The sequence below is a fragment of the Bombus vosnesenskii genome, unplaced genomic scaffold (genome assembly GCF_011952255.1).
Source record: "Bombus vosnesenskii isolate JDL3184/JDL3185 unplaced genomic scaffold, Bvos_JDL3184-5_v1.1 scf7180000014105, whole genome shotgun sequence".
Taxonomy (NCBI): Eukaryota; Metazoa; Arthropoda; class Insecta; order Hymenoptera; family Apidae; genus Bombus; species Bombus vosnesenskii.
The window spans coordinates 1,361,150-1,377,266 of record NW_022883371.1 but is presented as its reverse complement, the minus strand read 5'-3'; the positions used below and the strand labels follow the sequence as shown (position 1 = coordinate 1,377,266).

The 16,117-nt window shown below is 34.4% G+C and overlaps 1 protein-coding gene across 1 annotated transcript in view; it reads right to left on the bottom strand.

The window, feature by feature from the left end:
* Positions 1 to 1,418: 1,418 nt before the first annotated feature.
* The window catches only part of LOC117239622 (neurotrimin-like), a 257,399-nt gene continuing 242,700 nt past the window's right edge, over positions 1,419 to 16,117 (bottom strand). Inside the window, exons 8-10 of the mRNA XM_033505341.1 lie at positions 12,412 to 12,477; positions 12,112 to 12,213; positions 1,419 to 2,076 (exon numbers count right to left, since the gene is read on the bottom strand). Coding sequence (XP_033361232.1) covers positions 1,865 to 2,076; positions 12,112 to 12,213; positions 12,412 to 12,477 — 380 coding nt within the window. The 3' untranslated portion in view covers positions 1,419 to 1,864. The remainder of the gene's footprint in view (positions 2,077 to 12,111; positions 12,214 to 12,411; positions 12,478 to 16,117) is intronic.

Below are 16,117 nucleotides of genomic sequence, written 5' to 3'. Positions count from 1 at the left end.
ACTGTGAAAAATATCAGTATTTCTGACGTAGTTGATAATATCGATATAATAAAGTCAGAAATTATTTCGAATATTATTTCACGAAATATTTACTCGAATGCAACGTATGAAAAGAAATAAATATCTATTTCATTTAATAAGTAATCAAATAATTTGGAGGAAGAACATTTGCTTATAATAAAAGCTAAGGGGAAATATATACCAGTAAGCATAAGAAACAGTATCTAATCAAATAGGGTGATACTAAAATAATTATTTTTCAAATATTTTACCTAAATATTGCTCAAGCTCAATACGAGTATATGTATGAGTGAAAGAACATGACATGCCAGCAGTATATTAAACCTGATTTACAATAGGGCCGTGATAATTGCACGTCCTGGACGGATTCGTTAATTTGACAGCAGATATCTCTACTCCTTCAATTGATTCAAGAAAATAGCAATTAGAAAGATTTTACTTACTTCAATTTATCACTTCGAAGCGACAAATCATCGATCAACAATAATTTCTTTTATTCATTCGGATTTCTAAACACTTTCTATGGATTCATTGATTCTGACAAGTCATTGAATCCGTATCGCATTCAATTAACGCGGCTCTACTGTATAAAAGTATATTGCAAACGATATCTTTTTATAATAATTAATGTTTTAAATAATTTAAAATAAATGAGTTGTATTCTGTATATATAATTGTTCAAAAACCAACGATGCTTATTGATCGAACAGATAAAATGTCAATAACAGTAATTATGATTTCTTTACCGAATAAGAGGAATGAAAATATGAATATTATTGAATATTAATGTTAATGTTTCTTGGTTGCCATTTTTTAACAAATACTAATACGTCAAAGTGAGTATTAATGTACATAAATTTTATATAAAAGTTTGTATTCAACTACATTTACAACAATATGTTTATACTGTCTTCTATTGATCATATTAGCAAATTCAATAGATTTAGCGTTATGGTTACTGCTGATTTCTAGAGAAAACAATTTCTTTTTGCTGTAAAGCATATAAAATACTCCATATTTATAAATTCGTTCATTTACGAAGGTTGAGTGTAATCAAGCTAATATGCGTTGCAAATAAACGAGATCTACAAATAAAATTAATTGTTCTATTACTAAAATAACATAGATTACAATGGAAAGAAAATTGAATATAAACTAATTATTGTATATATATATATTATATATATATTATATATATAATTATAATATATATTATTATACATATTATATATATATATACAATATATATTATTATATATATTATATATATATATTATATATATATACATATATATAATCTTGGACACAGAATAACATCTGTATTTCTAACAAGAATAACTAAGAATAGCTACGAAAAAAAATAGCTATTGAACTTACATTATAATCTAAATTTTCAAAAAAACTTAAAATGGTTATTCACAGATGAATTACGTGTAACGAGCAGATTACTAAGTGAATTGTACAATTTGTTAGTTACAGCTAGAGTCTACGAACTTCTGCGAATACGCAAAGGTGTAATCACATTGCCGAATATCTGGTACAAGTATTCAAATGTATTATCACCGACGAGGCGCAGTATCTCGTCAGTGGTATTACTAGAAATTCCATTAATGGCCTAATTTGCAAGTTTTAGTGCAAAGTTTGCAGCAGGAAAAACTGTTTCGTTGATTTCAGTCACAACGACGGCAAAGGCAATAGTTGTCGATAAATTTGCGGCATCGAAGCACACCCATTAATTGATCCCTTTCGCGGATGAGATAAATGACGATGAACAGGACGAATCTTGATCCCCGAAGGATTTTCCTCGAATAACCGTTCTTTTCGCTGGTAGACACTGACATGACTACGACAGGGCAGATAGTAGGATTATGCAGATGGCCGCTGTAGATTGTACCAGAAAATTCAAACTAGAACCCCTGGATGACATCGATTGTGCCGTGTTGTCGATTCTTCGTGGTCGTACCTCGCCGTCGATGCTTTTTCGTCCTTTTGTTACTACAGCATTTTCACCATCGTTATAGCTACCGCTGTTCGCCCTACCATGAAGCTGTATATCTGAGAAAAAGTGATTGATATATTAGAAACTCTGATAAAATTGTTTTTTATCGAATTCATCTATACCTGATCATTCGTCGATAGTTATATTTGTTATGTTTTAATATATTAATGCTTTTACACATGTATATATGTATATATAAATATATATATGTATATATATATATATATATATATATATATATATATATATTTATACATATTTATACATTTATACATGTACAATATATGCATGAAATATATGTATATATATCCTTATCCTTATCCTTATAATATCCATATAAATATATGTAATATATATCCTTTTAATGTCCATTATGGCAAAGTAATGATTTCCCATATTAGATAAAAGATGAGTAATATGTTTAATAATTTGACATTCGTTATTAATACTTGAAACTATAACAATATTTTATCAATAACGAGCTTTCAATATGGTAGAGAAGGTAAAAATCATACATTCTAATGAGAATAATGCATGTAAAAACATAGTCTTTGATAGAACGCCAAAGGCATTACTTATTATTCGTCTTTTCTCGTTGTTCCTTTTTCCTTTACTGCGTACTTTTATATTTTATGCATGCCATTTGCTGTCTGCATTTTAATATTTTTTCGTTAGACTAAAGTAATGCCACTTTAATACAAAATTTATAGATACTTTTCGTGTATTCTAATTTCGTGCTTTTATTTTAAGTTTGAATTTATTTTATTGTTATTCAATCCTCTGAGTTTATAAAGTCTACAAAGAATAGCGATGATTGTGCCAAATTAAGAAGACAATTCAATAATGATGATAATACCATACTATTTCATGTTCCTGTACCGATTTTAAATAATCAAACAAAGACATTAAGAGTATTAAGAAAAGTATTATTTGTTCCAGTGTGCTACGTAAAAAAGTATTAGAGCAGGTGTAAATTAAAATTAACTGTATTTTTAAGTGCCTGCGTTTTGTTGCAAGTAAATATATTAAATTACTCACACCTACATTTCACATTTATACATAATTAGCTGGGTTGTAACATTTTACTTTTCTAATTATAGTTCTCCCTACAAGTTCATCTGCCTTGCTTATTTTTCAGTAGTTCTTCTTTTCAAGTTTAACTACAAACGTGTTGTGAATTTTAATAAATGGGAACGTATACTGTTAAATATTGAAAAGGAACATCGGTATGTTAATAGAATACTTTTTTTTAAATTCAGTCTGTGTAATACTTACGAATGTAAATTAGTTGTTCCTATTAATTTGAGAAATTACAAATTTAGATTATAAATTTTAGAAATAAAGATAATAATGGTGAAAGCTGTTTCATAATAATCTGCATAATAATGTGAAAATTGATCTGAGTGCAGTTTTAAACAATTTTTTCATAGAGAATAATAAATATTCATAGAATCTATTTTCATATTTATTATGATATTCTTCTACTAGTAAAATTATCTTCTTCTGTATAGTGTATATATATTTTATTAAATATATTTATAATGTATACAGGGTGGTTGGTAACTGGTGGTACAAGCGGAAAGAGGGTGATTCTACGCGAAAAAAGAAGTCGAAAATATAGAATAAAAAATTTTTTTTATTTTTTTTTTTAATTTTACCATCGAGACAACGATCTACAGTGAGATCCGTTATAACGAGACGTGATAAAGTTTTTTTTTTTTTTTTATTTATTTGTTGAAATTACAATCAATTCTCGCGTTGAGAATTTTCAGTAATTTTTCTGGCGTGGCGCAGTGACATGGCTGTTTATTTACAATAAGTTAATACTTATTATAGATAGGTATAATTTATAAGTATTATAAGTAAGTGCATATGCTTAATTTGGATAATTAAATGAATCTGACGTTTAGGTCTAGCGGGTAGTGCCTCTTCAGCCTGCGAGTCTGGTCCGTCGTATCGAGTAGTCCAGTGATTAGGGGGTTTCGGTGTTTGTTGATTCTTTTGCTGTATCTGTTGCTATATTTTGCTATTTCCTCTTTGACGGTGGGTATCTTGAGGTCGCGGTGTATTGTTTCATTGGTTACATACCAAGGTGCGTCAATTAGGGATCTTAGCGTTTTCGATTGAAAGCGTTGGAGTATTTCAATGTTGGAGTTACTTGCTGTTCCCCATAGTTGGATTCCGTAGGTCCAGACAGGTTTTATTACGGTCTTGTAGAGGGTAATTTTATTCTGTATATTTAGTTTGGAGCGTCGGCCCGTGAGCCAATAGAGTTTTTTTAGTTTGTCCTTTAGTTGCTTCCTTTTATCTGAGATGTGTGTCTTCCACGTTAGTCTCCTGTCCAGGGTCATGCCCAGGTATCGGACTGTGTCCCTGCTAGGAACTGTTGCATTGTTGATGGTGACCTGGGGGCAGGTTTGTTTTCGGAGCGTGAAGGTTACATGTGAGGATTTCTTTTCGTTGACTTTGAAGCCCCATTTGTGAAACCACTTTTCCATGGAGTCGAGACTTCGCTGGAGAGTGGATGAGGCTATTACCGGGTCAGCGTGGGAAGCTAATAGCGCTGTGTCGTCTGCAAATGTCGCTATTGTTATATCATTTGATATAGGTAGGTCGGCAGTGTAGATGGAGTACAGTAGGGGTCCGAGGACACTACCTTGGGGTATGCCGGCTTCTATTGGGAATGTTGCGGAAGTGGCGTCTAGGCATTTAACCATGAACTGTCTATTGGTTAGGTAAGATTTTAGGATGGAGTAGTAGGGGTGGGGTAGGATCTTTTTAAGTTTGTATAGTAGCCCTTCATGCCATACTTTATCGAATGTCTGTTGGATGTCTAGGAAAACCGCTGAGCAATATTTTTTCTTTTCGAGTGTTTGGCTGATCGTATGAGTTAGGCGGTGGATTTGCTCTACTGTAGAATGATGTTTTCGGAAGCCGAATTAGTGATCTGGGAGTGTTTTCAAGTTCTCTAGGATTGAAAGGAGTCGGTTCGTGAGCATCTTCTCGAATAGTTTGGACAGGGTAGGTAAAAGACTGATTGGGCGATAGGAGCAGGTTTCGTATATCGGTTTACCGGGTTTAGGGATGAGGGTTATCAATGAGATTTTCCAGGCCTTAGGATAGTGTTCCAGGCGAAGGATAGCATTAAAAATCGATGTGATGAGTGCTATCCCTTTTGTGGGAAGTTCCTTGATTGCTCTATTGCCTATTAGGTCGTGTCCTGTTGCTTTCTTGGGGTTTAGGCGACTGATTGTTTCTATAGTCTCTGCAGAGGAGAAGGGTTCGATAGGAGGGGACATTTGGAAGGGGATGTGCAGGTATTCAGTAACGTCCGCGGCGGCTTGGGGGAATGGGGTTTGAATACTTTTGACAAGTGTTTGGCAAACAGGTCGGCTTTTTCTATAGGGCTTCGCGCCCATCCACCTTGCGGACGGCGGATAGGTGGGATTATTTGTGGGGGGCGTGTGAGTTTCCTGGAGGCCTTCCATAGTGAGTAGTTGGCGTCGGCTGTGGGGGATAAGCTGGCGAGGTATTTATGGAAACAGTCGTTTTTATAGTTTCTTAAGGTTCTGGATAGCTTTCTAGTTGCGCTGTTAAGTTTGCGTTTGTCCTCCGGTGATCTATGTGTCTGCCATACTCTTCTTAGTCTACGTTTTTCTGCTATTTTTTTTAGTATGTATTGGGGATATTCTTGTTTGCTGCTAGATGGCTTTGTCGGTGTGGAGAGGCGGATTGCGTTTATTATGCTCGTGTTTAAGTATTCCGTGGCTGCTTCGATATCTTCCTTTGTTTTTAGTGGGGTGAAGGCTGAGGTTGAGTGTGTAAAGACTTCTCTGAAGAGCTGCCAGTTGGTGTGTTGGTTGTGAATGGAGCCATTAGGTGTATTCTCGATGATTGTTGAACTGATTGTTGCTATCACGGGAGAATGATCAGAGGAGAGATCAGCCGAGGAGTTGATCTGGACGTGTCTTGATGGGATATTTTTAGTTATGAAGAAGTCGAGAAGGTCGGGTATTTTGTGTCAGTTTGTGTATTCGGGTGTCAGTGGGCCAGTATGTGGGTTCGTATGTGGTGAAGTAGTTGAGGTTGTTGTTTATTATGCTGTTTAAGAGGTTTTTGCCTCTTGCTGTAACCAGTCTGCTGCCCCATTGGATGTGCTTGGCGTTATAGTCTCCTCCAACTATGAATCTATTGCCCAGGGTGTCCAGGAAGTTATCAAAGTCTTCTTTGGCGATGGAGTGTCTGGGAGGGCAGTATACTGCTGAGGTGGTGATTGAGCCATGACAGTCTTCTATTGCTACGTTTGTTGCTTGGAGGTAGTCTTTCTGGAATGATGGAAGTTCGTAGTGCTTAATACTTGCTTTGATTATTATTCCGGTGCCACCGTGGGCCTTTCCGCTGGGGTGTTGAGTATGGTAGAATTTGTAATCATTTATTTTCAGGTAGCTCTTGTCGGTGAAGTGGGTTTCCGATACGAGCATTACGTCGATTTGCTGGTGTTTTAAGAAGAGTTCTAGTTCAAGTTTGTGTTGCGCTAGACCGTTGGCGTTCCAGAGTGCTATGCGCCTTGGTTTTATTTTGAGTCGGGGCGTGCTAATTTTTCCACGATGAGTGTTAGTAGCGATAGCAAGTGATTTATTTGCTCCGATTGTTTCTCTATTAGCTTTTCAAGCCTTGAGGAGTTGTCTGTGTTAGGTGGGTTGGGGACACTGTTTTGGGGAAGGTTCCTTTGGCTGTTCGGGTTATTTTGGATGCCTTGTACTGCTTGGGCATAGGAGGTTGAGGTGGAGATGAATTTGGTAGGACTGGGTGTTTGGTTGGTTGAGGGGGTTGGGGTAGTCGTGAATTTCGGCGGGCTGGGTGTTTGGTTGGATACCTCTTTTGCTCTGACCTTAGGGTACCTGTTCGTGTATAGTGTTTTGTATGCTGGACAGCCTTTGTAGTTGGCAGGGTGGTCCCCTTGGCAGTGGATGCATTTCGCTGGGGTTTCCGGTGGTTTGGCGCACTGGTCAGTGGAGTGAGTGCCTGCGCATTTAACGCAGCGGAAAGTATGGTTGCAGTATTTCTGCGTATGACCGTACCTTTGGCACCTTTTGCACTGCACTATTTCTTTTTTCACGAGCGGTGGTTCGATCTTTACTATCGCGTTCATTAGGCGACTGATGTTATATATTTCCTTATTGTTCGGTTTTTGTTTAATGTCTAGGAAGAATAAGGATAACGGGTCTTTCGAGACTCTATGCCTTATATTACTTACGTTGACGACTTCGTGGCCGAGTTTTGAGAGTTCGTATTTTAGTTCGTCTATGTCTGCTGAGTGGTGTATGTTTCGTAGGACCACCCGGAAAGGCCTTTCCTGTTTGAGTTGGTAGGTGTGGAAGTTGGCGTTCAGGGTCCTGAGTGTCTTGGTGAGTTTTCTGTAAGCTTCTGGGTTCGTCGGTAGTATTTTAACTTTATTGTTGCTTATCTTAAGGTTATATTCCTCCTTGCTGATATCTCTCTCTAGGGACTTGGTCATTGTCTGTATGTCAATGACGTCGTCCACAAATATTGGTGCGGGAGGGGGGATTCTCTGTGAGTGTTGGTTTGGTGGCGGTTCTACGATTTCCATGGCGTCGTTTGAGGATTCCAATACGGCGAACCTGTTGTGTGTGTTTATTTGCGTTGCTGTTTCTATTTTTCTTTTCTTTGTAGTGTTAGCGTCGTTAGTGCGGAGAGTTCTGCTACACTTCTGCCACGGGGGGGGGTAGCGCGGGGTAGCTGCGAGTCTGCTCCGGAGAGCCTGGTCGCGGTTGCTGGGCCATCATCGAGCTAGTTAATTCGGAATGAACAACTAGTCGTGAGGCTGTGAGGCTAGTATTCGAGTTGGGGTTAGGTGCGTGGGATTTTCTTCTCCCTAAAGGGTAAGGGACACTTAGCTGTGTTCTCTTTCGTCGGTTGGGCGACACGTGTTGTTTTCGGACTACGCTGGGCACTAGAGACACGTCTGCACGCTTCGGCACTCCACAGCGAACTGACGTGATAGAGTGCACGCGTACCGAGTGAAAATTCAAAGTCGATTTTCTCGAAAACAAAGTCTCAAACGAAAAATTTTTATTCTATATTTTCGACTTCTTTTTTCGCGTAGAATCACCCCCTTTCCGCTTGTACTACCAGTTACCAACCACCCTGTATATAATTCGTGTACATAAGAAGGGAAGTTTCACTTGACTTTGTGAAAACAATATTTTTTTACTACGTCGTAAAAATGATTTTGCATAAATCGATCTAGAATATAGAATAAGCCTTTGTTATTGTTTGTAGGAAGCGTTTAATGGTACAAATGATAGAAATTAAAACAATTTTTATAATTGTCAAACAGCAACTGTTGAAACAAAGTATCGTTTCTTAATATAATAATCTTCGTTCATTCGTAAAATAAGAAGAATTATATAGTTACATATGAATAGTTTACAAATTCTTACATCAAGTCGATGCATTTTTTAGTTTTTTGATTGAAAAATATGGTTTCATACATGATACATCCTAGTCGATTACTCAGAATGTGACAGAATATTGTGTTATGCTGTTCCGACATCTATAACCTTTTTCTGGAATGTTGTAAAAGTTTCTTAATAACATTTATCAATGAGATTCAACAAGGTTTGTCAATCTTTTATTTTACAAATTGATTAAGAATCTACTAACGCCGAGAGATCGATTTTTGATCTCTGTCGAAACAAGGAATTCCGTGAATGAGACCGTAAGCCTGGATAGAACATGTGTTACGTCGCGTAACACTCTACCTAGCCGATGCCACACACCGCAGGCAATATGGCAACCAGATGTCTTCGTATACTCGCAGCGCATCTTCCATAGTTTCAAGGACCTTCCATAAATTTCATAGATTTCCTAGAAAGGTCCTTCAAACAAAACAAACATCTGGTTCGGAAGAATTTCTAAAGACTATTGTCTACCACGGCGAAAAAGGGAAAGTTAGTTTTTGTCACGTACGCTGCAACTTTCCTCCCACTAACCACTTTCTCTCGAGGGCGGTTAAGACCCTTCGTCTAACCAATTAAAAACGAAGCCTATTCCCTCACTCTCCTAAATAACATCGGCACCAACAAATCCGATGGTCCCGTGCGCTAGACACACCCATCCTTAGCTTTCCTCCGACACAGCATCGTCACTCGATTTCACTTCTTCTACATCGTTGGAAAAGTCAACTAATAAGTATACCGCTAATGCCCATCGGGCAGTCTAACCATAACGCGAGAGTCGGTCTCGGTATTGGCGAGCCTACATTTCCTCTCCTAAATATCTTATAGTGCTACGTCCACTAATACACTAAATCTAATTATAAGAGCCCTGCTCTAACGTACATATGTATCTTATCTTCGTGCGATAAGTGATTATCTATCTATCTATGCTCATCAGTGTAATCTAAGTGTTGGAAATATATAATTTATAATTCTGTGAATCACAGTGTTATACAAACTCAATCACCCCTATTATCTCAACGGAAATCAGGGGATCGATCAATTCGTGGTGTCGATTGTTATAATCGTAACGGGGATTTACGACCCCCGTTGACGTCTCTCCTAGCGATTACGTCTCCCCGCGATTGGTCGAAGAAACAACATGGTTTGGGAATCGTTTAAAGAAAGTGCATAAAAGTGGAATAATAGTGGATTAAAGGTTTGCCAGTACCATAAACTTTTAAGTTCACATTGAACGATAGATTACAATCGAAGAAACGCGAAACGCTAGGGAAAGCTGCGAGGAACTTTCACAAGCGAAAGATCAGATTACTTTCCATAGTTGAGGCGACGCGGCTCGACATGGTAGTTCATAAACCGCGTGGGATTTCATCAAAATCCCGTTGAGAGCGCAGCGTTTGTCGCCTTGGAGAAGATCTATGGCGTTACTGAAAGTTCGCGGGTAAATTTCACGCCTTCTCTCGAACTTTCCCTTCAAAAAGTTTCTCACCCTGCTGTGCGTAAGTTCGCGCATTACGCCGAGGTGATGATTTAAAAGGAAATTCGCGCGGAATTTCTAAGGGGGATAACGTATTTACGAGAAAATACGCCTGCCGTTTCTACTTTTCATTTACCTTCCGCTTCCTGATCAAATTCTATAATTAAATCCTGTAACAAGAAGGAGCGAAGGATTACAAGTGAAAGAGATGTTAAATCACGCGACTTTACAGCTTCAGTTTATTTCACACGGTTTCCCTTCGATGAAACTTGTCAAAGTAGAAAAGTTCCAGCGCGATAATATTACTCGATTACTTTTATGTTAATTTCAGAGATAGATTTGCATGTTCACGATTGAAAGAAAAAGGAACGGTTGTATGAAGTTTAGGAAGTACATTGCATGTTGTTAGAATCTAACTGTACTATTACTATACTATAGGAGACAAGTTTAATTCGATTTTTATTTAGAAAGTTTCACGGCATATAAGCGCCACTGCATGCTTTTGAATATTCAAACTTGTTTCGACAATGCCGAAACTGTTACTGGAATTTACAATGGTAACGATGAAACGAAAACTAGAATTGTTGAAAATAATATCTAAAAACATTTAATATAGAAACAAGATAAAACATGGCAGTTTCGTGTTTTTAACGAAAAGAAAATCCGAACAATATTATCTGGCGAAAAATTATAGCAAAACTTTTTATTATTCAATTTAATAGACGTATTATTTAACCATTTGGAAATGCAATTTAACAGTTAATAATTATATACTGATTTATAGAATGTTATTAATTTTTAATTCTCTTACGTTATAATACATTAATGAAATTATTATAGAATGTAATACTGAAATATCTTCATGTTTTCTTTCAATTTATGTTAAATACGCCATAGATAATTCTCATTGTATTTGGAATGGGCTTGATACTTACAAACTATTCATTTAATAATACATGCAAATATAAGTATGATATATTTGATATTCGTTATAGTATTAGAGTTTTATTACATAATCGAAAATAGTGGTATAAGCCGAAAAGAAGTGATTTCCCGTGAAAAAGTAAGTAAAGAAGGTAGAATGATAATATTTGATACAAGACTTTATTTTCGAGGAAATCTACTATGAAGTTTCATCAAGAACGTGTGCACTTGAGAAATAATAAGAGTCAGTTTGTCAGAGTTGTTGGAAGAAATATCCCTGCCTATCACGCTTAAATAATTTTTCAGCACGGCGAAGCTCCGCCACATTTTACTAGGAAAGTTGGGAATGTATTAAACAGGCAACACAACTTTTGGATTGGAGGTGGAGGAACAGTAAGATGAGCTTCAAGATCGCCAGATTTAATTCCACTCCATTTTAATTCATGGGATTACATTAAGGAGTTAATTTATGCTGAAAATAAAGAAAACATAGGTAAATTGAAGCATAATTCAGTAGTGATAATCATAGTGCATCATACACGCGTTTGAAGAAGTGAAACTTTGAAATATTTCAGGTTTTCATGCTTCTATAATCCGTCGATCAACGCCTTGAATTAATCTGTAGTTTAACTAAATAAATGTAATATTGGAACTTATTGTTAATATAATAATTCAGAGTATACACAATCCTGACGTTTACAAACATAAACAGAGTATCTAAGTGTAATGCACGTAAGTGTCAAATGCACGTGTAATTGGCGAAACTTCATAGCTGATCTTCTCGAAAAATTTGTTCATTGTATCAAAAATTATTACTCCATATTTTCCACTTATTTTGGAAGGGGGAATCGTTCTCTTTCGGCTTGTACTACCATTTTCGATACAATTACTATTACAATATACTATTACAATCAGAAATCTCACTATTAAATATCTTATTTATTATATCCTGTATTAACACTTTGTGTATTAACAATATATTATGTAATAATAATAATAAATTTATTAAGTAGTCCAGTTGGAGGACATTTAATACATATTACGTTAGAAGATCCAAAATAATTTGTATTGTAACATAAAATGTTTCAATTTAGAAGGTCAATCAATTTGATATTTTTGTCGTATTTTAATTGTGTATTACAATAGAAACCAAAATTCGAATATTTAGAATTTATGAATTGTTGTAAGGAATACAATAAACTACTTACCATCGGTTCTACCGATGTTAGGCAACGACGAATCAGTTATTTGGTGTGGACTAGGTTCTACACTCGGTTCTGGCCTTTGTCGAGAATTTTGAATATTTTCAACTACAAATTAAACGTAATTGAATTTCCGTTACATTCATTTTCATTTTGATATATTCTGCACAATTTACGAAATTACGTACTATAAATTCCTTATCATCTTTTGTAATGCTATCGTATAATGTAGGTAAGTACGGTAATGAATTTCGAAAGCTTCTAATTGTAACTATAAATTTCTGTTAGTGCACCTTATACACTTACCTTCTTCACTAGTAGAGGTTGGAGTAGTAGTTGTAGTTCTCGGTTGTGTCGTTGGTGTTGGAATATCTGCAAAATACATAATTTTGAATAAAATTTATGCAATTTGAGTTTAAATTTACATTCGTATAATTGATTGTTATTGCATAGGTAGTAAGATTATCACTATTATTTTAAGTATTATCGTGATTATTATTATTATTATTATTATCATGATTATTATTATTATTATTATTATCATGATTATTATTATTATCATTATTATTATTATTATCATCATCATCATCATCATCATCATGATTATTATTATTATTATTATTATTATTATTATTATTATTATAAATATCATTACTATCATTACAAATATTTCAGTTAAGTTATAAATTTATTCATATTAACTCCGAGCTCATTAAATATTATATAACTAATTGTGACAAACTGTAATATATAAATGGTTTAAACAGTCTAATACTAACGATAAATATTTTTATAACAAATACGATTTATGGGCTAAAGGTTATAATGATTCTTTATTATAGGAATTGCATTATAATAGGTGTAATCTTTGTACATACTGTAGTATCGTAGAATAGATTTGAATTAGAGATCGGTTGAAAATAGAAAAAACCGTGTACGTCGTCCTTCTGTGGTTCGTTTACATTTAAGAGCGCCTATGTGACTAAAGTCACCTAGTTCTTACAGAGATATGAGAAAAACAAGAAACAACGTTAGAGCAGAAGGACGGTTTCGTGTTTCAAAGGCGGATGACCGAGAGTCAGAGCGAATTGAGTCGTTGAAGAGTAGAGTCGTTAGAGGTTTCGAGTTGTCGAAGAGTAGAGTCGTTAGAGGTTTCGAGTCGTCGAAGAGTAGAGTCGTGAGAATTGATAGAGTTGTTAGAGAGAGAGAGAGAGTGTGTGTGTGTTAGATTCGTTGTGACGAGAGTGATCAAATAACTGTAAAGTTATTTGATATAGATACGAGTATTGCATTTAGTTTCCGTTAAATATCGTTCTCTGTCCAATTTATATCTGTATATTCAGTTTAATATTAATAAATTGTAAGTAATCGAAAAAAAAAATTCTATCCTTATTTTTCGATATTACAATACACTAGAAAAAATTATGACACTTCTATTCTGAATTATAAAAGAATGTATCAAAAAATATGTAAAAACATCTTATAAAACAAAATTGAATAGTACGAGATACTGTTCATATGTATATTAATTTTACGCTTTTTTATGTATTAGTGCGTCTAAATAACGCTAATGTAATATTCTTTGCTATAGTGACCATCAAACTGAGTACTAATTTTCTTTTATAATGAATTTTAAGAGGTAATACGTATTTTTATTGAATTAGCAATATCCAAATCATTTGAAACTTAAAAAAATTTTAGGTAGAGAGTTCATTCATGTATTAAAAACGGTTAAGAAGGAAAATGAAGAATAATAAAGAATTATTTGAATATCCTTCATACTATATGCACTCTACAACAAGAAAATAACCAAAGATTTAAATTTGAAAAAAGACGAGTTAATTTATTACCTATTCTGTTAACAATTTGGATGTAATAATCTATTTGTCTAAGAATCTGCTGTGTTAATGCGCCCCACCCGCCTTATTTCTATCAAATTAAAATAGATTTAGATACTTTATTAATTTTAATTCTATAACTAAAGGAAATCTAGTTTAAAATTGGAATAACTTTTAAATCAATAATTTTGAAAAATAAGTGTATTAAGTGGTTTTAGATTTGTATAGAAAACAAAAGAAATCGTACTCTCTAGATGTGTTAAAAAATTAGTTTTATTTCATGTCATTTCATTTGTCTAATCTAATTCTAAAAATACAGCTTGTCTGAATTTTGCGAGACACCCGATATAAGCCGTCATGAAAATTGCATGAAAGTATCGATTACAGAAAGGTCTTCTATGCCGGGTTCTCGTAGCCATTAAGAAAGTTATTATCCAATTCCATAAATTGGTTAACTCGGTTTTTGTTTTCTCTGACAACCTATCGGAAGGAAAATTTAAAATGCAAATATGTATTAAATCGCGATCACCGCAAGTGAAGAGTTATTCAATTGATTTCGTTGTAATGTATCGAGTCGGTGACTGATTAAAGCACGAAATTAAGAAGTACCACCTACGAGTAGACCAACCAGAAAACCTACAATTACAGTTCAATAGATAGCCGTGGATTCTTTTTGTCAGAAAACAGAGTGACAGTGGCTGTTATCGGTGATTTACGGCTCGCACCACTTTCCAGGAAATACGATTTTCAGGACAGAAAGGCCCACACTTTATCGAAACGATAAATTGCTTTCTGATATCTATCCGAAAATTTCTGCTAAATGTATTAAATAATATTGAACACGATCGTGAAACTTAATTTGTGCAGTTTATATTAATTGGATACAAAATAATTGGATATTAATTGTATGCATATATATATATATATATATATATATATATATATATATATATATATATATATATTATACATATATGTCATATAAAATAGCAATCTAAACATATTTAAACAAGAGATGAACATACAAGGTCATTTATGGACTTGGTGAACTCTAAGAATTGCATGTTCTCCATGACAAAATTTACAATGATAACAGAAGTTCGATTTTAATGAAATTTTATGTATACATATGTCGAGTAGAACGTAAAGTATGAAAAACAATAATCGTTTCTCCTGTAAAAGTGAAAAATTATTTCAAGAGAGAAAGATCAGCCACTAATGTTTATACATCCTTTCATTTCTAAGAGGAAAAATATTTCTTTTATTCTTTATTTATCGGCAACCAGTTATAAAAAAGATAACAATAGGCAAATATCATTACATAAGGTACAATTTTGTGCAATTTGTAAATAATGTACTCATTGATTTGTAATTTATTTTATTTTCTGTAATTTAATTCATGGTACGTTTTACACGAAATTGTTTAGAATCTATCTTTTATGTCCGAATTATTGAAAAGTTTGTATCCTCGTCGGTTTGATATCTCTTCAAATAGTTGTTTGGTAAGTATACTGATATGGTGGAATAGTTTCTGTAAATGTTTTTGAACCGTGATGTATTCGTGTATATTCGTAAGATTTTTTATTGAAATCGTTCCAAAATTTCAACATTTGAAGTGGACGCTAAACCCCACAATTTTATGCTATATGTCCATATGAGTTTAATATACATTTATTCATTTTTGTTTTGAAGTTGAGATATAAGTTGATTAAAATGAAGCTGATTTAGATTTCCTTTTTTGCCAGATATGCTTTCTCTAGTTGAATCTACGGTTTAAATGCATACGAAAATATTTGGCAGAGTCTGCTGGAGGCATTATTTTTCTACTTAACGTAATTAAGTGACGCATACACTTCCTCTCAATAAAAGCTACATAGATTGACTTGTTTGCATTGGCTCTAATTTTCCATTTTTGTAACCATTCTTAAATATTATTTAAGCTATTCTCTGAATTGTCTGATGCATTCTGTAGATCTACATGCGTGGATGATTGCCGTATCATTTGCGAAGATAACTGTGCGGCAATCTTGGGAAATTGGCATATCTGCGGCATGTAAAATATACTGCATTGGGCCAAGCACACTCCCTTGTAATGCTCCAAAATTGATAGGTACTACATCTGCCTGTACTTCCTTATACCTCACTGTAAAGAATCTATATTTCAGATAAAATTT